The following is a 20,700-nucleotide window of genomic DNA, read 5'->3' on the forward strand; positions in this document are numbered from 1 at the left end:
TTTCAGTACATCTGCCTGTTCTGCTCCCCACCCTATCTGTGGTGAGTCCTCTCACCTCCACATTTCTGGCCTGCACCCCAGTTCTTGTATGCATAAATAAATCGTTATAAAAAAATAAATTGATCTTAAAAAATAACATTTAAAGAATACTGCTAGATTTATAGAAAAGTTGCAAAGGCAGTACAGGTCTTGTTTATCCCACACCATTTCCATTTTGTTAACATCCTACATGAATACTTTTATTTTTTTACAACTAATGCAGCAATGTTGACATAATTACTAAACGTCATACTTTCATTAATTTTTGCTACTGTCCTTTTGATGCTCCATAATCCCATCCAGTTTGCCTGGATGACAGTTTCTCAGACTTTCCTTGTTTTTATAACATTGACACTGGTGAGTGATGTTTGGGAGAGGTGTTGGGGTCACAGATGGGGGTTCTTGGGTCACCTCTAAGAAAAGCGTCACCAGAGGCCTCCTTTCAGTGGCGTGTGGGCACACACACACACACACAAACACGGAAAAAAGAAGACGATGCTTGTGCAGACACCAGCAGGCAGGAGGAGCTGCCCCTGGAGAGGGCGGGTGTGTGAGGAGAAGCCTGCAGGCCCCAGGCAGAGCCTTGGGAGCAGAGCTGCGTCTTCCTGGGGCAGAAAGCGCACTGAGGTAGTGTTCTAGTTGGGAGGGCTCATTCCTTTGTGGGATTGTCATCTGTTGTTAAATTAATTACTTCTATGGTGTGACTAGGCTGATTTGTCAGGAGCAGCGAGTCTCTGCAATGGCTCCATCCCCACATCCCAGCTCTGGTCTGCGCCTCCTTATACTTCCTGTAGCATCTGATACTTGCTATGGCAGTTGGCCCGAAGCGATTTTCATTTCTATAGTTTGTTTAATAACTGTGCAAATAATCACTTCTACCCCCACCTCTAGTTTCTGGTCATGTGACCCCTCCACCCTAAATTTTCTACTCTTAGCCTCCATCAAGGAAAACTACTCAGGACTATTGTCCCTCAACTTAGGTTTTTTTTTTTTTTTTCATTGGGACACTGGGTTTATGGAAGCAGACCCCAGGGGTGCAGGGCCATTGTCCACTCAACACGTCAGTGCTCATCATGTCCACCTGACTCATCACTGATGGTGTTAACCTTCAATGCCAGCCTAAGGCAGTGTTACCCAGATACCACCTTACACCTGTGAGAATGACCCACTGAAGAGTGTGGAGAAAAAGGAACTCTGGTACATGGTGGGTCAGAATGGAGACTGGTCCTGTTAGCCAGCAGAATGAGGGGTTCCCTGGCCCCTCAAACCTGCGCACTTGACATGAGTTGTGTCATCAGCTGCATAAAGAAAAAACATACTCTAATGCATAACACCTTCATTAGAAAAGAAAATTAATACAAATTAGTGTTCAATGGAGAATGAGTGTGCAATAGCAAAAGAGAAGAGAAAGAATATAGTTAGAATAGTTCCCAAGTGAAGCACCCAAAGTAACCCGTCCCCTCATGGGTGAGGCCCAGCCAAACAGGCTTGCCCAAAGCAGGCCCGCTGAGGCCCGGAGGCCTGCCACAAGGCTAAGGCACCTACTGTAGAGACCCATGGGAAAGGCGCAGGAGGGGCCAGGCAAGTCTGGAAGGAAAAGAGCAAAGTCAAAATCCACAACAAGATAACAGCGGCCATTGTCAGCCTCCCCTTGAGTCTCTCATGCACGTCTTTGTCTCTTTCACGTGTCTCTTTCCATGTCCCCAACTCCCTGGCACAAGTCCAAGCCTGAGCAGCGAGAGTGGCTTCTTCTTTGAATGTCTCTCTGCTCCATGCGCCTCCTCCAGTCTCCTCTCCCCATCTTGCTCCATGTCTTCCTCCTCTTCCTTAGCTTCTCCTCCCTGCTCAGCCCCACCTTTCCTCGGGCAGGGCAGGACACCTGGAACCTCCCTTTTCTATGGAGAGCACATGGTACAGTCCTGCCCCTGTGGAGAACAAACGAAGGTTCCTCAAAATATTCAAAATAGACCTGTCCCCTGGTCAGGGATCCATTCCTTGGTATTTATCCAAAGAAGGTAAAACACTAATTCCGAGGAATATGCGCCTCCTGTGGTCACTGCAGCGCTGTCCACCATAACCAAGCTATGGACACAACCTAAGTGCCCAACGGCAGAGGAGGGGATAAAGAACACAAGCTTTATACCCCGTGGAATACTACCCAGCCGTGAAGAAGATGAAATATTGAATTTGCAACAACATGGATAGAGGTGGATGGGATGACGCTAAGTGAAAAAATTTGAAAGAGAAAGTTAAATACTGGATGATTTCATTCATATGTGGAATATAAGGAGACAAAGCAGGCACAGATGAGACTAAACCAAAACAAACTCTAGAAATATGAGTGCAAAATTGAAGCTATGGGGTGGGGTGAGAGCAAGAAACAAGGTAGGAAGAGGGTCCAATGGACTGTGGTGGAGGACTATGGGGGCCCTTAGGTGGGTGGGAAGTGATAATGAACATCTGAAGAGGGTGACCCTGTGCCTCTGCACACATGCAGTTTGTAAATCAATGTTACCTCAACTCAGTAATACAACGAGGGGAAAAAGAAAAGTTCTTAAGCAAAAGAAAAAAAGTAACTTGTCCTCTCCATCAATCACTGACCTCAGGACTTTGCCTTCGCCTCCTCACTGTCATGCAGGCTGAGGGGCTGGTTTCCCACAAGGTCAGAGGCAGGAGGTGCAGGGACTCCTGGGGCTGCTCAGACCCCGCTGAGTAGAGACACTGCAGAGAGGGCGGCTCTGAGGGGACCAGAGACAGAGGGCCAGAGTAACCCCAGTGCTGAGTGAGGATCTGGTTCCCAAGGAGAGGGGAGTGTGTGTGTGTGTGTGTGTGTGTGTGTGTGTGTGTGTGTAACAGCAGAGACAGGATACACAACATAAGTTGATGGGAAGTCAATTAACATCAAGCTCCAGAATAAATTAATTCAAATCACACACAGAGTAGAGAGTGTCAGAACAACACCTCAGTAAATATAGTTCCATGGAGGAGCAGTTTTTGAACAGGACTGAAGAAGCATTAGACCTGAAGAAGAGGAGGAGGTTTAGAAATATATCATGGTTGGCTTGAGGTGTAAGGAGCTGGGCAGGACCCTCCTCCAGGCCCCGCCTGCAATATGGTGGCACCTTCACCCTGACAGCTCCCTCCCCCAAACCCCAATTTTTTTCTCCTTTGGAGTCACCATAGAAAACCCACTGGCCTCAGAGTCAGGGAGCACCATGGGCTGCAGCTACTTTCTCTCTAGACCAGAGCTGGAGGGAGCCACACAGGGGGAGGGAGGAGTGTGTGCCCTGCTGGCCTGGCCCAGGGGCAGGATTAGCCCAGGTCACCCCAGTTCCTGAGCTGAGCCTTTGTCCACAGTCCAGGAAGGGAGGGAGAGATGGAGCAGGGTCTCCCTCAGCTCCTGGAGGAAGGTGTAACGTTAGGTGGGTGAACTTAGGTTTCTTTCTCATTCTGGGCTCCCCCATCTCCCCAGATATACCCCTCCATGGGCAGCAGGGAGAGGATCTCAGAGAAACCCAGGCTGGATCCCGCACCTCCCTCCCCACTATAGTGTTCAGGATGAATCCCCTTGTATTCATGGCTACACTGGAGGAGAGCACAGAAAGGTAAGTATTATTATTGTATTTGCAAGTGATTAGAAGTAAGATTTTTTACTGTAAATGCTCTTTTATTTTTGTTGTTGCTGTAACAGTGCTGTGCAATCAGAAAAAAAACCTGGGAGAGGGAGAAAGTGTGGAATTGAGTTTTCATGATGCAAACAAAAAAAAAAAAAAAAAAGGAAAAAAAGCCAAAAATGAAAATACGACAAACATGGATTATTCAGTTTAACCCATGACACCCTGGAAGTTGCCAGATATCATGATCCCAGAGCAATTAATGACTGTGGGGAGTGAGACTCAAAAGCCCAGCCCAGGAAACACAGCAGGGGATGCAGGGCTCTTACCAGCCCAGGGCCCCCCTGCTGTGGCAGCTGCAGTGAGGAAGGGTCTCCGAGCTGAGGAGTCTGGGAACTCAGTGTGGTCACATCCACTGGAAACATCCAGAGTGAGGTTGGGTCATCCTAGTGACAGCTGCCTCACTACCAGCCCAGGCCGTCCTACTATTGATAAGTCGAATTTAAAAAATTCCTCCCTGGAGGGAAAGTGTCAGGGAAAGGTGGTGGTGTCCATGCAGGCCCTTCCCTCACAGCCCGGCCCAAGGAGAGTCCCCGAGTGTCTCCTCAGGGGCCTCTGCTGCCTCCTCTAGTGAGCAGAGGACTCATGTCACGGGGGAGGGAGACCTGCTCTGTCATGTCTTCCCTCCTGGGGATCATGTGGGGAGTGAGCCCCCGAGCACGTGTGCAGACAGCTCGGGACCCAGCACAGGGAGTGCTTGATCCTGAGGGCTCCTAGGGCCTTTGTGGGAAGGAACTTGAAACATAATTAGGTCTCCCCAGCTTCTCCTGGAGCTCCCAGAGGGACAGGGCTATGCACACAAGGGGGAGCCGCATCCAGAGTGAGGTTCTGTGTCTTAATTGTCTCCCCAAGAGGACATTGCCTGCTCCCTAGAAGCTTCCTGGAGTGCTTGGATATCTAAATGACATTAAAATATTACGAAAATCGAAGCCTCCACCATCTGGGTGGCTAGCTCATCCCAAACCTGGCATTTATCCTAAAGACAGGCATCCTAAGACATTCAGGCACCCGAGCTCAGAACGCCCCACCCACTGCCTTCTCAAAACAGGACCATGCCTTGAGAACATCTTACTGACAAGGTAAAGGAAGGCTAAGGCCTAGGGTAAGGCAAAACTTTATTCTTTGCTCCCTCTAAGGAGCCATGTGGAATGGGGGATGGTGAGAACCTGAGGTTTAAGGAAAACCCGGCGTTTGGGGATGACCTGACAGTTTGACTTATAAGTTATGGTTTCCAATAGAGAATAATTGAACTTAAAAGGGTGTTCATAAGTTTGTTTAATCGCCACTGGGTGGTAAAAACATCCATCGTGATGTTGGAAAACGACGCCTCTGGTGTGTTTCAGTCCCTAAACTGATGTTTGCAGGAAGTTTGCCTTTTCTTTCTTCTGGATTGTAGAATCAAGTGCCAGGTATCAACTTTCATTCCATTTTTTTCCCAGTGGGAAATTTTCTTCAATTCTCAAGTCAGGATTTACTGATATTTGAAGCTGCTGTCACCTGATGATTTTGGAACTGATTTTCCCAACCTTCTTCATTCCAGTACACATTTCAAAATCCTTCATACTTAGAATCTTCACCCTGAAGATTTCCTCTGTGAGGGCTGTGATAACTGACTCTTTGAAATAGAAAGTTGCGGGCCTCCCTGGTGGTGCAGCGGGCGGAGCACTGCGCTGTGAAGCTGTCCGCAGCCTCTGCAGTGTGGGTTCGATTCCCGGCCGCCCAGGGAGAAACCCACGTGGCATGGCACACCTCTCCTGCCTCTCCCGCTGCTCCCCTCAGCAGTGTCTTCTGTCTGTCTGCCTGTTCTGCTCCCCACTCTGTCTCTGGTGATTTCTTTCACCCTCCCAAGCCTCTGACTATACTCCAGTTCTTATATAAATAAATAAATCTTTAAAAAGAAATAGAAAGTTGCCTATATTTTCCAAAATTCAAATCCTAATTCATAAAAGGGCTTCAATCACTTCCCCCACCTCTCAAAAACACTGTCTCAATTCCTTCCCACTGCACGTTCTGGTTAGGAACTGAACCAAACTACATTAAGGACAATTATAAATGAAAGACTTGAAACAGTAGATCAGGGGGAGGGATAGTGACGGAAAGAAAATTCTGAATAAACGGCATCATTCCTCATAGGGCCCAAATCAGCCTTTGGAACACATAAGCCAATTTAATTCCTCTTGTTATCTCTCATAAGTAAGAATTTTGAGAAAATACCAAATGCCTAAGAGTTTAGGACATTTTTTTTCTTTTTCTCCAAGTGGGAGTTGGAGTTATGTGATTTCAGCAAGGTTGGAGGATGGTGTGTGAAGATAGCAAGAGGTTCCAGTGGAGCTCAGATTGAAGTCCAGCCCTTGCTATGCAACTAGTGGGCTCTGCTCATGCCTTGACACTTGTTTTGACAAGGTAAAACTTCCATTTACTTCTATAGGGAAGGGTTTGCTTTCTGGCTTCAGGAAAAAAAGACTTTTATGTGTAGATGTCTAAAGTGAGAAATACCACCTTGTCTCATTATTTGTGCTCCCATTTTTACTGTGTTTCTCTAATTATATTATGTAAATATCACACATTCATTGTGAACAACTCAAACCATTTATAAAATATGAAACTTCTGAAATATAAAAATGTAATAAAAAATATCTTGTCATCTTACCATAATAATAAACATTAGTATTTTGGTGACATTTTTGCATGCATCTCTTTACATATCTATGTGTTTTTAATGAACAGCATTTAGCATAAATGATAATTTTTCCTGTGGATACCTTTCCACACCCATCTCAGCAGCTTTATCTCCATCTCCATTTTCCCCAAGTAACACACATATCTTAGCCAGAAAAAAAACTTGAGATTTTGCATGCAAATAGTTTATTTGGGTTCATTACTGTGGGAACAGGAAGCATAAAGCAGGGAGTGGAAGAAAAGTTGATACCAGGGAGCTTTACTGACCTGGGTACTGCCATGGGCAACTGGGGTTCAATCTCCCTGACAAATAAGGTGCAACTGGACTAAGGTGGTGGAAGTTGATACCTGCATGAAACTGCTTACTATGAAACAATAAACTATAGCAGTAAAAAGGTGAACTGAAGGGATAGAAGACATGAGGACTGAGAAATGTCCAATACAGTCTACTCCTTACACCACTCAGATCTTTTCATGGGCTCTGTGGAGTCCAGTCAGTCACAGGGTCTTTGATGTGGTGGCCAGTGACAAGCTCTACAAAAGACTCAGTTAATGGGCCAAGCCTCCACAGATGCATTTGGTCACAACACCATTATTAATGTGCTTTGTCTCCTTCCCACACAGCCATTCCAGATTCCCCTCCCCCTGGAGCAAACCTACATTCTTCATCCCTGCAGAGTGGGAGGCTGAGTCCCTCACCCCCATCAGGACATGGTTGCTGCATGGCCTCTTTGTATTTCTACTTGCCCAGAAGCCCCAGTTCTCCAGAGTTTCTACACGTGCTCCTTTCTTACTCCATTGTGCAGCAGCAACCCTAGCTCCTCATAGTAATCAGGGTCAATTATTCTGGAAACAATAACAATAGAGTTCATTATGGCTCACTGGCTCAAGGAATATAAATGCTTAGGCAGTAGATATAACATCAAATCCAGCAGAACCTTGCTGGTACAAATATGCCTCCCAACCTCCCACCTCATGTCCCTGGAGAGCCTCTAAACTAATAGGGTGAAGGTGTGGGGTGAGAAGTATAAATTCCTCCAGTGCATCATTAGGAGTAATGGTGAGAGTGGCTGATCCTTCTTCACCTCTTAGTTGCAGGATCCATGCTTTCTCAATATTGGAATACAGATTATATATTGGCCATTACTTCAATGTGTATAACATGTTGAAAGCTGCCTTCCACCATCTCAGAGTGTTTTGCCCAAGATAAAATGTTAAAAGTTTTTAATGTCTCTCATCCTTCAATTATGCTGTCAACTTCCAAGTGACATGCTGTGTGGCAGAATCAGTGATTCCTGCAGACACGCTGCCAATATCATACTTATTTCACCATAAAATGTGCCCCTATTCAGAGGCAATGTTATATAGGCTCTATGCTGGTGAATCAGGCAATCTGTTGGCTCTTGAATGGAGATGCTGGCAGTCAGGGAAGGGAATCTTACATCCGAATGGATGTCAATTCTTGAGAACAAATCACTCTCTCCATAACAGGGTAAACTGGGTGAAGAAATCCACCTGTTACCATGTAGCTGTCTGGTCTACTTAAGTGATGTTATCACAGCAAGAGCTTGGCTGTGATTTCTTTGACTGAAAATCTGAGCATTCGTGAGTGACAGTGACTGATGAATCACCCATGATGAGAAAGAAACTCATGCTACTGGACTCAGGTATGATCAAATCAGCTTTGATCTCTATTTCTATGACTTTCAGGGACAGTTGAATCAGCCCTGGGGTGACCAAGGAGACAGGCTGACTGTTATCCACACAAAGGGGACATTATCTGTGGTAGGTGCTCTCTGAGGTGAGAACTCACATGAGACACAACGATCTTACACCCTGTGTCCACTCCCATGGACAAAAATGCCTCATTTCCTAACTTCCTTTGATGTTCACCTTCTCATCTTGCTCCTTCTCAGCACTGAATCATTCAGAAAGTCACAAACCACTGCCAGGAGTCTATTTCACAGCCATAATGGAGGGAGGTCAACATTGCCACCATTCAAATTAAGTCATCAGTGCACTGCCTGCAACTCTTACCACTCCTCGCTGTCTCATTGGGCGCTCCTGGGTGAGGCTATTTAATGAATTGTAGCCCTGGATATCCCATTACATCTCTAATCTTAATATCTTCCTCCTAAAACTTATGTTCTTATAAATGGATGTCCTAGCATGGACTGATATAGACATTAATAATGATTTCTTGATTATACTTATGTAATGACATATGGATGATTTGATAAATATTGCTCATTTACAAAACCCTATTGATTAACTTCAATTCAATATCCCCAATTTTTTTATTCTTTCTGCATAGAAGAACTAGAGTATAGGCTTGAAGCATGGGGATAAGAGGATTCAGCAGAGACTTATGGGAAAACAGCTGTAGACCACGAGGAGCTGAGCACAGACAATTTCACTGCACAAATGCTCTCAAGGCGACTCATCTGCGTGGTTCTGAGTCACACGATGAGATGCTGACGTCACGCTGCTTCTGTGATGGGAGAGACTTTTAGGGGCTTTGGGTGGGAGGCAGCTTATTTTTCATGTGGGCAGAATGGAAATATTGAGTGTCCAGAAGGTCTACTGTGTTGGTTTTCAATTTTCCTCCAATTCTGGGATACACAGGAGGGGAGACAGTGCCCCCCGTGAGTGTGTCTGACTCCCTGGCTCTTCCTCCTGAGGAGAATGAAGCAGAAGGGACGTGCCACTTCACAGAGTCAGGCTCACAGGGGCTGAGAATTCCCGCCCGGGCTCCCCTCCTGGTCCCTCTCTGGGGTGACTCCCTGCACATGGTGGACGCTCAGCTAAGGGGACGCCCACAGGACAAGGACCTGAGGGTTTTCTCCAGGAGCCACATGCAGGAGCTCTGAGGCAGGTCCTTCCACGCTGATCACGGCCGTTCAGATCCGCCAACATCTTGTCCCCATCGCAGCCTCGTGGGACCCAGAGCTGGAGCTTCTGAGTGAGGCCCCTCCTGCCGCCTCCCCCTCAGAGACTGTGGAGACGCCAGATCTTTGTTTTAGGTGCAAAGTAGGAAGTGATTTGGTACAAACCAGTAAAATACTCAGGTGATAAAGTGATCATGGCTGTTTTCTCACAAGAAACAGTGGAGGCCAGAGTAGCTCACGTGACGGTCAAGGTCCTGATTGCAATGAGCTGTCAGACAAGGAATCCATGTCCTCTGAAGTGTCCTTCAAAATATGTGATTTTAAAAAATCATTTCTACCGTTTTTAGATTCCCAATTAATTTTGCTCTTTTGTTTCTTTATACTATCCCCAGAGCGGTGTCTGCAGGGTCACCGCACAGAGGGGCTGTCAGCAGCCTGGAGCTGTGAGCAGGGCTGACTCTGACCCGCCTGCAGGGAGTGGGGCCCTGGAGCCCCAGAATCAGCCCCCAGGGCTGGCCCTCCAGAGCAGCACAGGCCTTTCTCCTCTTGATTCCCTGAATCACCTCCTCTTGATTCCAGGAATCTCCCTGCCACCCCAGCATTGGGGAGTTGGGGAGGATGTTGTGGCTCAGGAAATGGGGGCCTCCTCCTAACCATCTGTCCTCTCCTCCTCTCTCTCCTTCATCAGCCTGAGTGTGCGTGTGTGAGTCACACCAGCCCTGCACGGACAGGAAAGGCCCAGAACCTAAGTGCATCCCTAATCAGTTACAGCTCCAGCCCCTCTGCAGTCCCACCAGGGGAGACAGAGACTCTCCCAGCCCCAGCCAGAGCCGCGTCACCCACACAGACCTTCCCCTCACAGTGTCCCCGATGCTGCCCCTTCCTGGCCCCACCCTTCCTGGTGCCCCCACCACTCCTTTTGGGCCCCATCTCCTAGTCCCCATGTTCATCCTCTGCTCCATTTCCAGGAGCCTCCCCATCTTCCTAGTCGTGCCCTGGGGGCTCTCCTCAACCTCCCCTCATTCAGGGATGGAAAATTTTAAAAAGATGTATATTTGTTTATTTATTTCCTTACAGCGTGGGTCATCTTTCTATAGTTATTGTTCCTCTTAGGTGTGGCCCTTCCACCAATGATCCACCACACACCACCACCAGCTCCCCGGGTCTCTCCCGGCTCTGATCACTCCTGCTCCCCCCTGCTGCAAGGCGTGGATGGGTGGTTGGCCCCGGGTCTTGGCGTTATCCTGGAACCTTGTCCTTTTCCTGGGCGAGGCCCTGGGCTCCTGGGTAGAATTGAATGTTAATTCCCTGGAAGCAGAAGCAGAAACAAAGTACAGAGACTCTGGAGTCCAAGGATCCACCCGAGACCTAAGGAACCTCTATATTTGGGGATCAGCCCATAATCTGGGAATCAGCTATTATGACCTGGAAACCTGCTTTTGTCCTTTGTCCACAGGACTAAGAAAATTTGGGGACTTCTGACATGACACAGCACTTGGGCGCCCCCTTGTGTGCAGATGCCTGTCCTGCCGCTGGGGGCCCAGGGAGCCTGGGGAGGGCCTGGCTGAGCAGGAGAAAGGGCAGCTCTGGGCTCCTGTGCTCAGCCCTGTGGCCACACGGGGGCGCTGCCGCGCTGCTCCGGATTCTGGTGAAGCTGCCAGGTCGGGGTGGGATCTGAGGTGGGCAGAGTTGGGGGTCCTGGAGGGCGGCGTCCAGGGGTGAGATGCTCTGTGAGGAGTCAGAGCAGCAGGGCTATGAGGAGAGGAGACTCTGGAGACTGCCGTGTGTGTGAGGTTTCCAGCTTTTCTCCCAGAACCCCTCTCTCCAGTCCCTGGATGGTGATACCTGGGAAAACTGGAAAAGAAAAAAATTTTCCTTCTATAACCTATGAAATATTGAGATTATTTTTAAAAATAACATTTTATACTTACCTGGCAGGGGAGATACCATGATCACGAAGGTGGTTTTCCCAGGGCGAGGCTTATCCATTGCACTCCGGATGTGCTGACCCCTGCGATTTCCCCAAATGTGGGAAACTCGACTGCATAATTTGTGGTAGTGGGGGACTGCGTTCGCGCTCTCCCCTGGCTTTATGTTCTCAAAAAAAGGCAGTTGTTATTTTCGGCTTGTTTCACATTGGCGCTTGCTTGTCGTTCCCCGTATAGCCTTTGGAGTCTTATTCTATGTGCTTTTTATTACTAACGTGCAGTTTTCGTTTTGTGGGCTAGCTTACCTTCTTTCACTTTTTGCTTTCTGGCTTTATTCTGGTTTATGACACTCTCTCTAATGAATCTGTGCTAGAGACAAGCACTGTCCACTGTGTGAGGTGTGGGGACTGAGGAATCCACCAGAGTGTGCAGAGCGGACTGACAAAAAAAAAAAAAAAAAACAACTAATTTCTAAACAAACAATTTTTCGTGCTATTTACTTACAGTATGCTGATACATATAATTTATTGCCTAATATACTTTCTGATAAATTTTTCTCTCTCTATGACCAAGAACAAAAAGCAAAGGGATGCCAGATCTTCAGCCCCACAGTGTGAGGCCTTTTCTCTTAGCTGCTTGTCAGTATCCTATCTGGCTGGAGCAACAAGGCCTCCTGCAGCAAACTCCTTTTTGGATTGATGATGTGCAAATATTTTCTGCAACTTGATATTGTCTTTTCATTTTAATGAGTTTCCCCCACTATATAGAAGCTTTTTAATCTCATGTGATTCCATTGGTTTCTTTTTTGCTTTTGCTTCCTTGGAGCACAGAAGACATTAGGGACAGTGAAAATACTCTGCATGATATTCTCATGATGGACACAGGTCCAACACCCACAGAACGAACAACACCAGGGTGACCCCTGAGAGAAACCATGACTGTGCAACTATGATGTGCGGGTCCCTCACTTGTAGCCCACATGCCAGTCTGATCTTAATACGTGATTTGGACATGATGTGTGAAGAGTTTTATAAATTGAGGAATGAAGTGTAATTTAGTTTTGAAAGCATATTTCACGCTCATGCAAGAACATTTAAATAACACTCAAGGATACGCATAAGTCAGTCATTCCCTTCCATCCCCCAACATCCCAGTCAGCCAGTATCTGCTCAAAACCAATTAGAAATTTATCTTTTCTTTTCTAAAAAAATATATCCATGCTTCTGTCTGGACAATAATGCTTGCTTTCCCGTCAGTAAAGGAGTTCAGTCACAGAGTGGGGGGAAACATTTGCATATTACAAAACTGATAAAGCACTGTATCAAGAATTTACAAATAATGCTTAAAACTCAATGATCAGCAAGATATAACCCAATTTTAATAAGGACAAAAAAACAGTGTTATAAATATAGCAAAAAAAAAAAATTGACTTCCAGGCCTCCCTTGGTGGCGCTGGTGGTTGAGGGCAGCACTGTGAGGCTGTCCGCAGCCTCTGCAGTGTAGGTTAGATCCCGGCCAGCAGGCAAGAATCCCACATGGCGCGGCAGACCTCTCCTGTCTCACCCGCTGCTCCCCTCAGCAGTGTATTTCATCAGTCTGCTTGTTCTGTTCCCCACTCTGTCTCTGGTGAATATTATCACCTCCCGTGCATCTGGCCTGTACCCCATTTCTTGTATGCATGAATAAATAAATTTTTTTATTTATTATATTTTATTTATTATTATTTATAGACATAGCAACTTATGTAGACATAGAAAAATAAATATATGAACAAATGCTCAATATCACAGTTAAGAACAACAGTGACACCATCACCCTGCTGCCCAGGGTGCGCACAACAGGAGCCTCATCAGGTTCATTGTAAAAGATCCTTAGGGGCTGAGAGACACATCAGAGCCATAGGCACTGTCGCTGCCTGGTTGAGAACAAAACAGAACCTGGTCAGAGATGAGACCACAGGAAGGACTGATGAGGGTAACTCCCCCATGGAGTCCATCTACACTGTCCCCAGGGGCTCAGGGATCAAACCCCAGATCCACACTTACCTGCGGCCTCAGTGTAGCTTCCTCCTTGTCCTACTGTGGGAAGAAGCATCATGGGAGACCAGGGAGCAGTCAGGTCAGAAGACCTAAAGGAATCTTTTAATCCTGCACAACAGGAAGTTTTCAGAACTGGGACTAAAGACCCAGGTCAGGACTGAGAAAAATGAAGAAAGGAGGTAGGGGGGACTGGACCAAATGCCCTCTGGGCAACACACATGTGTGTGGATGGTACTTCCCATTAACCAGGCAGGGCAAGTTCTCCCTGGGATATGAAAGCCCCCAGTGGACAAGATCCTCCACTCCCTTCCCTACCTGAGTGCTTCTTCCTCCACATCACAGCTGCAGCCACTGCAGCTCCAGTGAGCACAGCAACAAGGAGAACCAGGCCAGCAATGATGCTCACAGTGAGGATGGAGGACTGAGGAGGGGGCACTGGTAGGGAAGGGAAGATCATACCCTGAGCTCCAGACCTTATCCTGACCCTCTGAAGGGCTCCAGAAGGGCTCCAGAAGGGCTCCTGATGGCCCTGAGAACAACATCACTGCCCACATCCTCCTCCTTACCCCATCTCAGGACTTGGGGCTCCAGCAGGCCTTCATGCTGCACGTGGCACGTGTATCTCTGCTCCTCTCCAGAAGGCACCACCACAGCTGCCCACTTCTGGAAGGTTCCATCTCCTCCAGGCCTGGTCTCCACCAGCTCCATCTCCTGGGTGAGGTCCTCCCCATCTCGCTGCCAGGTCAGGGTGATGTCCGCAGGGTAGAAGCCCAGGGCCCAGCACCTCAGGGTGACCGCATACTCAGAGGTGGGGTGGTGGGTCACACGTGTCCTTGGGGGTTCTGAGGTGGTAAATCAGAAAACTCACTTTGTGTTTCCTCCATGGACACTGAAGACTCCTCATGAGACCATCCTCACAATGGACAACACAACTGGCGTGGCAGGAATGACAGGGGTGAAGGATGTCCTGAGCAAACTCCATACAGGGTTTGTGGACTCCACCCCCACAACACTGGGAACTACAAATCCCATATCACCAAAGGGAAGGTTGGGAGGACCCGAGGGTGGAGTTAAGCAACTGGGCTCTCCATTTGGGTATTTAACTGGTCATGTGGCCAGGAGTCTCTGGCTTGGCCACGAGGCGTGCTAGGTTTTCGCCACCTCTGTGGGTCACTGGGATTCCAGGTCAGCGGAACGGGTAGGACGTATTTACAAACTTATCTCCCTCTTTTTCTCCCTGAGTTATTCATTTCCCATTTCCTCTTACCGTGTAAATAAACCTTTTATCAACCTTTTATGTGTGTCTGCAGTTTAGCATTCATACGTCACCTTTAAGCACACAGGTGAGGACCCACAGTCAGGAAACCCCATTTTTTATCAGGGTTTGCCCTGTAACAGCTAGAAGCATAAAAATGTAAAAAACAGGCTAATCTGGGGAATCTGTGAGAGTCTCCTATTTCTTAGATAGTACTAGAATGAGGAAGGAAACCCAGGGTAGGATGAAGCAGAGGGAGTGGAACACAGACTTTTTATTCCTGACCTGGGTGGAAGGTGAATGACACAGAAAAGCAGGAATCACATAACTGAAAATGTTCTCAGACCAGAAACAAGACTGAGGGAGAAACTCCTGGTTCCCAAACAGGCCCCTGGTCAAAAGGACCCGGTGACGTGTGATGTCAGGGACTGTCTGTCTTTCTCAGGAGAGACGGGATCCCTTCACTGTCCTTCAGGAGAAGCCGGAGTCTCTGGGGGTCTCTCTCGTGCAGAACATGAAACCCAGGGGAGTCCCCCTCTCGGGACTGGAGAGAGGACTCATTTCCCGCAGTGACTCCAGGCAGGGGGGGACCGGGAGGCCTCCAGGCCCCTCTTACCCGTGCGCTGCAGAGTCTCCTTCCCGTACTCCAGGCATGTGCGCAGCCACCTCAAGTACCAGTACTCCAAATAGTTTCTGAATCTCTCTGCCTCACCCAGGGCCTCCCACTCGCGCCGGGAGATCTGAGCGGCCGTGTCCGCTGCAGTCCAGGAGCGCAGGTCCGGGTTCAGGGCCAGGTAATCAGCGCCATCGTAGGCGTACTGTCTGTATGCCCGGAGGACTCGCCAGTCGGGCCCCACGTCACAGCCAGACATCATCTGGAAGGTGTGAGACCCTGTCCCCGCCAGTGTCACCCCGTGGTCACCCCGCCCGCGCCCCCTCCCGCCCTGAATAAACTAAATGGAATGAAATGGGGTGAAAGTCCCGCGGGCTGTTCCCGGGCAATTGCAGAGAAGCGTGGAGGGGGAGATCCTGAGCGACACCCCCGCCCTGTCCGTGGGGATGGAGGTGCTGACCCGGCCCGGACCCGCGCCAGCTCACCGGTCTCGCTCCGGTTGTAGAGGCCGCGCAGGGCGTCCAGTCGCGCTCGGTACCACAGTGCGCGCTCCCTTAGGATCCGCGCGTCCTCGTCCCACTCCTCCTGCTTCTCCTGCTCCACCTGCTCTGCCCAGGGCGCCCGAGGCTCCAAGCTCCGGCCCGGAGAGTCGCTGTCGAACCGCCGGAACTGCGTGTCGTCCACGTAGACCACGGAGATGAAGCGGGGCTCCCCGGGGCCGGGTCGGGACATCGTGGTGTGGAAAATCCTTATGGAGTGGGGGCCTGGGGGCGGGAGGGGAGACCCAGGCTATTCTCCCCTTCGGGGGCTCGAGTCCCAGGGGGCGCCCACGAGACAGAAAGTGGGTGAAAGACGAGCGAGAGTGAAAAGCGGCTGCGGGATGAACATGGCCGGGACTCGGGGGGCCAGAGGAGGCTGGGGTCTCGGGGGGACGGAAAGGGGCCAGGACGGGGCGGGGCCGAGGTGGGGGGACAACTAGGGCGGCGGCGAGGTCGCGCCTTTCCCACCCCCGCCCGCGCTCTCGCTCCCGCCTCTGGGAGCGCCCTGTCCCCTCCCGACCCGCACTCACCCGCCCGGGTCTCCCTCCGGGCCGCGGCCACCGCGAGCAGCAGCAGGAGGGCTGCGCCCCCCATCCCCCAGGACGCGCCTCCACGGAGTCCCAGAGGGTGGGTGGGGGCTTTGGAACTGGAGCCTCGGGGCTGCTGATTGGCTGCTCTGGAGACCTCCAGGCAATGGGGAGTGAGCCCTGGGGTGACTCACCAGTATCCAGGAAGGAGGACCCGCCCAGGTTGTGAGAAGTGAAACTGGGGAGATGAGGAAACCCCAACAGTCAACTTCCAGTCCGGAACAGCGCTCTGGGGACTGAGACCTTGAGAGCCACACCCCGAGACCCTCCTCTCCTGCACCAAGACCTTTGTCACACTATTGCCTCCCTGAATCCAGGCCCAGGAATTGGGTCAGTGATTCTCAAACATTTTTCTTTCAGCATGTCTCTACAGTCTCATAAATCACTACGGATCCCATGTATAATTTTTTCATGTGGGTTATAGCTTTAAATATTTACTTTACTAGAATAAAACGTTTCAAAAGATGTTATTATGCTGGGAGCCATGCTACTCCTGTCGTCTTGTTATAGGGCAGCCCCGATACAAAACGGGGTGCCTGACTGTGGGTCCTCACCCGCGCGATTAAAAGGACTTATCAATGCTCTACTGCAGGCACACACGAAAGGTTAATAAAAGGTTTATTTACAAGGGAAGGGTAGATGAGGAAATGTACAGCTCAGGGAGAAAAATGGGAGACAAAGTTTTAAATGCGCCCTACCAATGGCACTCTGAGAGCTGGCCGCGTGCCAGGAGCCCTGAAGCCAGGAGGCAAGTGATAGTGAGCACCCACAGGCCCATGTGTTTGGTTTTTTATACCAACCCTGGCTGATTAACTCCACCCTCAGGTCCCTGCCACCTTCCCTTTGGTGGTGACAGGATTTGTCTTTCCCAATGTCCTGATGCCTTTGGTCTGGAGTGGGGGTGGAGTCCACAAAGCCTGTATGGAATTAGCTCAGGACATCCTTTCCCCCTAACAGTCTGACAAAGGTCCAGGCATGAGGCAGATTCCTGAAAAGTCAGGAATCTCTTTAGCTGACTCCTGCTAGAGTCTCATTTGTTTATGGCTAGTTTCTACCATTGTTAAAATATACATTTAAAAGTAAAACTGCAAATGCTGTTTGATCAATTACTGAATAACCAATTTGACAGCAAATGGCACTGCATAATTCATTGATAACATTGGTTAGTTAGCATACAAATTCTTGACACAGGAAAAGGGGAAGGAGGCAGATCTTTGAGACTGGCCCAGGAGAACAACCAGCCTAGCAGGCTGCCAGTCCTTGTTTAGATATGCCTGTTAAGGAAGCAAGCTTGTCTTTTACTGACATTTCCATGTCTATGGCTCTTTAACAGGGAAAGATTCGCTTTTCCTTAACAGTTCCCTTTCAGTGACAATGGGTATGGTAGCTGTTGGAGTATACATTCACGAATAAGCCAACAACAATTTTGTGACTGGTTAAGCTAATAATCTTGACAGCACAAATAATGCACTTGGGAATAGTCAATGTTACCACTGCTGATGTCACGTATTAACCATTCTGAGAACCAAAAGCTATAACCATCTCAGGCCCTGCCTCTGATGAAATATTTGTAGTTCCTTAAAACAACAATCACCAATCTTACAGAAAAAGGAATTTTCCCTTGATCTTAAAGTTAGATATGAAAACTAGGCTGATTAAATAAGTAGAGGAGTAATAGGTTAGATTCTGTTAGATTAGGAGAATTCCCCCCTTAATTGAGAGCTTGGGGCTAGTGAAGAGTCAGTGCTGCTTGTCTGGCACTGACGCCCTCCATGCCCTTGGTGCCTTAATATTGAATCAGTATCTTATTAAAACAATATATATTAGATGATGATTTCTGTATAAAAGCCTTCTGTTTTTTGCTTTAATCATATTGTTACAAAGCAGCCCCGATATAAAACGGGTTGCCTAGCTGTGGGTCCTCATGTTAGGGGGAATGGATGTCCTGAGCTAATCCCATACAGGCTTTGTGGACTCCACCCCCACTCCAGACCAAAGCCATCAGGACATTGGGAAAGACAAATCCAGTCACCACTTAAGGGAAGGTTGCTGGAACCTGAGGGTGGGGTTAAGCAGCCAGGTTTGGTATAAAAACCTTGGGGCCTTGGGGGGCCTTGGGGGCTCTTGCTCTCTTGCTCCCTCCTGGCTTCACGGCTCCTGGCTCGCGCCAGCTCTCAGAGTGCCATTTGGAATTCCAGATCAGCGAATCGGGTAGGACACATTTAAAATTTTGTCTCCCACTTTTCTCCCTGAGTTGTATATTTCCTCATTTGCTCTTCCATTAAAAATAAACCTTTTATTAACCTTTCATGTGTGTGCCTGCAGTATTTTTTTTTTTTTAGATTTTTTAAATTTTTTTATTTATTTATACAAGCACTGGGTACAGTCAGAAGCGTGGGAGGGTGAGAGAATTCACAGAGCCACAGCTGGGAGCAGAGCAGGCAGAAGGACCGAAGTACACTGCTGAGGGGAGCAGCGGGCGGCAGGAGAGGTCTGCGCACCACGTGGGACCCTCCTCAGGTGGCCAGGGAGCAGCCAGGGATTGAACTGGCGCTGCAGAGGCTGGGGGCAGCTTTGCAATCCAGCGCTCAACCGCTGCGCCACCGGGGAGGCCCGCCTGCAGTAGAGTATTGATAAGTCCTTTTAAGTGCGTGGGTGAGGACCCACAGTCAGGCAACCCATTTTGTATCCGGGCTGCCCTGTAACATTCACCTGCACGCTTCTAATGCTCCAGATTTTTTTTTCTTTTGGCTTGGATAATGGACTATTTTCCAGTAATGGAAAACTGTCATACTGGACATTCATGGACAATGCTGCTGACTAATTGTTGCTTCTCTTACACACATTGTAACCCTGAAAAAAGACTGTCTCCTAACACTACACCCTGAGATCTGTGCCACCATAGATATGGTGGAATAAAAATTAAAAGGGGTGATTGTAACAGGGTGGTCCCCAAGAAAGGGGGAGGTTCCAGGCTCCCTGCCCCACCCAAGTGGAGGGTGGAGCTGAGCAGAGAGAGAAGAAGCTGCAGAGGAGACTGAGGAAGGAAGGAAGCCGGATGGAGCCAGAGGAGGCACATGGAGCCGAGAGACACGTGAAGAAATTGCACTTGCCTTTTGGTCGTGGACTGGGTGACACAGATGTGGGTGAGAGACCCGTGGGGAGGTGGCAATGGCTGTTTTTATCTTGATTTTGATTTTGCTCTTTTCCCTCCAGACTTGTCTGGTTATTTCTGATCCTTTTCTGTGGCTCCCCACTGGAAGATGCTTAAGACTTGTGGCATGCTTTGGGGCCTTGTTCTGGGCCAATCCTGCTTGGGTGGACTTTTACCCATGAGGCGACGGGTAACTTTGGGTGCTTGATTTAGAAACTATATTCTTTGCCTTTTCTGTATTTTTTCCTAATTGTATTAAAGTTCCTTCCCATTAAAGTCTCATGATTTGTGTTGATGCAGTGGATGGCAGAACCCATTTAGAATAGGCAGGTTTGTGGTGTCTGGGCTGCCCCTTTCCCTGCCCTGTAACAATATGGTTATATGTTAGTCTCAACTTTATAGGTTAGTTAGAAAAAAATCCCTCTGTCTCCCTTCCCCCAGGTAACTTCCTGTCCTTTGTTTCCCCAGCCCTTAGTTAATCCTTCACTATAGTAAACATAGAAATGTTAGTCTCAGTCATGTAAGTTTTTGCTAGTAATAAAATGATTGTTTAAGATAAATGACTATTCTAAGAACACTTTTGTTTAGCAACTGTGCCTTCTTCAAAATAAAGAATGTTACAACCTCTGCTGAAGGGCAAATAAACCCCTGGCTGTTCTAGAGGAAGATGTGATGATTGTTATCTTCCTGCTCTAATACATATGCTTGTGTACTCTGGGTTTGCTTGTAAGGTATAAATAAAGGGCTGCTGAGACCCTCAGCAGGATGATGTCTGCACCCTGATCAAGTGTTTGCATCTCCTCACTCCCTCTCCCCCTAACCCCTCAGATTTGTCCATGCCCTCTCATCCTTACAGGAACCCCTCACAGGACAGTTTGCTGAGGGTGGTCCCTGGCATTATTACTTCTTTACTTTAGAATATTAATAACCATTATATGCTAACAAAGCATATTTAAGAAAATAACTTTCTGTAAATTTAAGGATAATCATACAATTGTATGATTTTTTTTTTTAAAGTTACCTATTGTTTCACTACTGAAAGGTCCATGCAGGAGGCCTGAATACAAAAACCCACCAGAAAGCCCACCTGGGAACAGGAATGCAGAAGCCTGCCTAGAGGATTCAGATAATGAATCTCCCCTGCCCTACAGGACCTACAAACCCAGTCTCACACCTGACCTCTCCTCACCCTATAAAACCCTGCTTCCCCCTGACAATGTGCGCGGCTTCACAGACCCCCACCTTGGGTCCCTGAGGCCATCAGGGGTGCAATAAATTTTCCCTTCCTTTGAGAAATTTAGCCTG

At 48.4% G+C, this 20,700-nt stretch overlaps 1 protein-coding gene across 1 annotated transcript in view; it reads right to left on the minus strand.

Annotated features, from left to right (window-relative positions):
• The window catches only part of LOC311188305 (patr class I histocompatibility antigen, A-126 alpha chain-like), a gene marked incomplete at its 5' end in the record, with an annotated part of 162,461 nt that overhangs the window by 23,418 nt on the left and 118,343 nt on the right, over window positions 1-20,700 (minus strand). Inside the window, 3 exons of the mRNA XM_084259430.1 lie at window positions 13,563-13,682; window positions 13,814-14,089; window positions 15,119-15,455. Of these exons, the coding sequence (XP_084115556.1) occupies window positions 13,563-13,682; window positions 13,814-14,089; window positions 15,119-15,455 (733 nt within the window). The remainder of the gene's footprint in view (window positions 1-13,562; window positions 13,683-13,813; window positions 14,090-15,118; window positions 15,456-20,700) is intronic.

The sequence above is a fragment of the Talpa europaea genome (genome assembly GCF_964194135.1).
Source record: "Talpa europaea genome assembly, chromosome: 2".
NCBI lineage: Eukaryota > Metazoa > Chordata > Mammalia > Eulipotyphla > Talpidae > Talpa > Talpa europaea.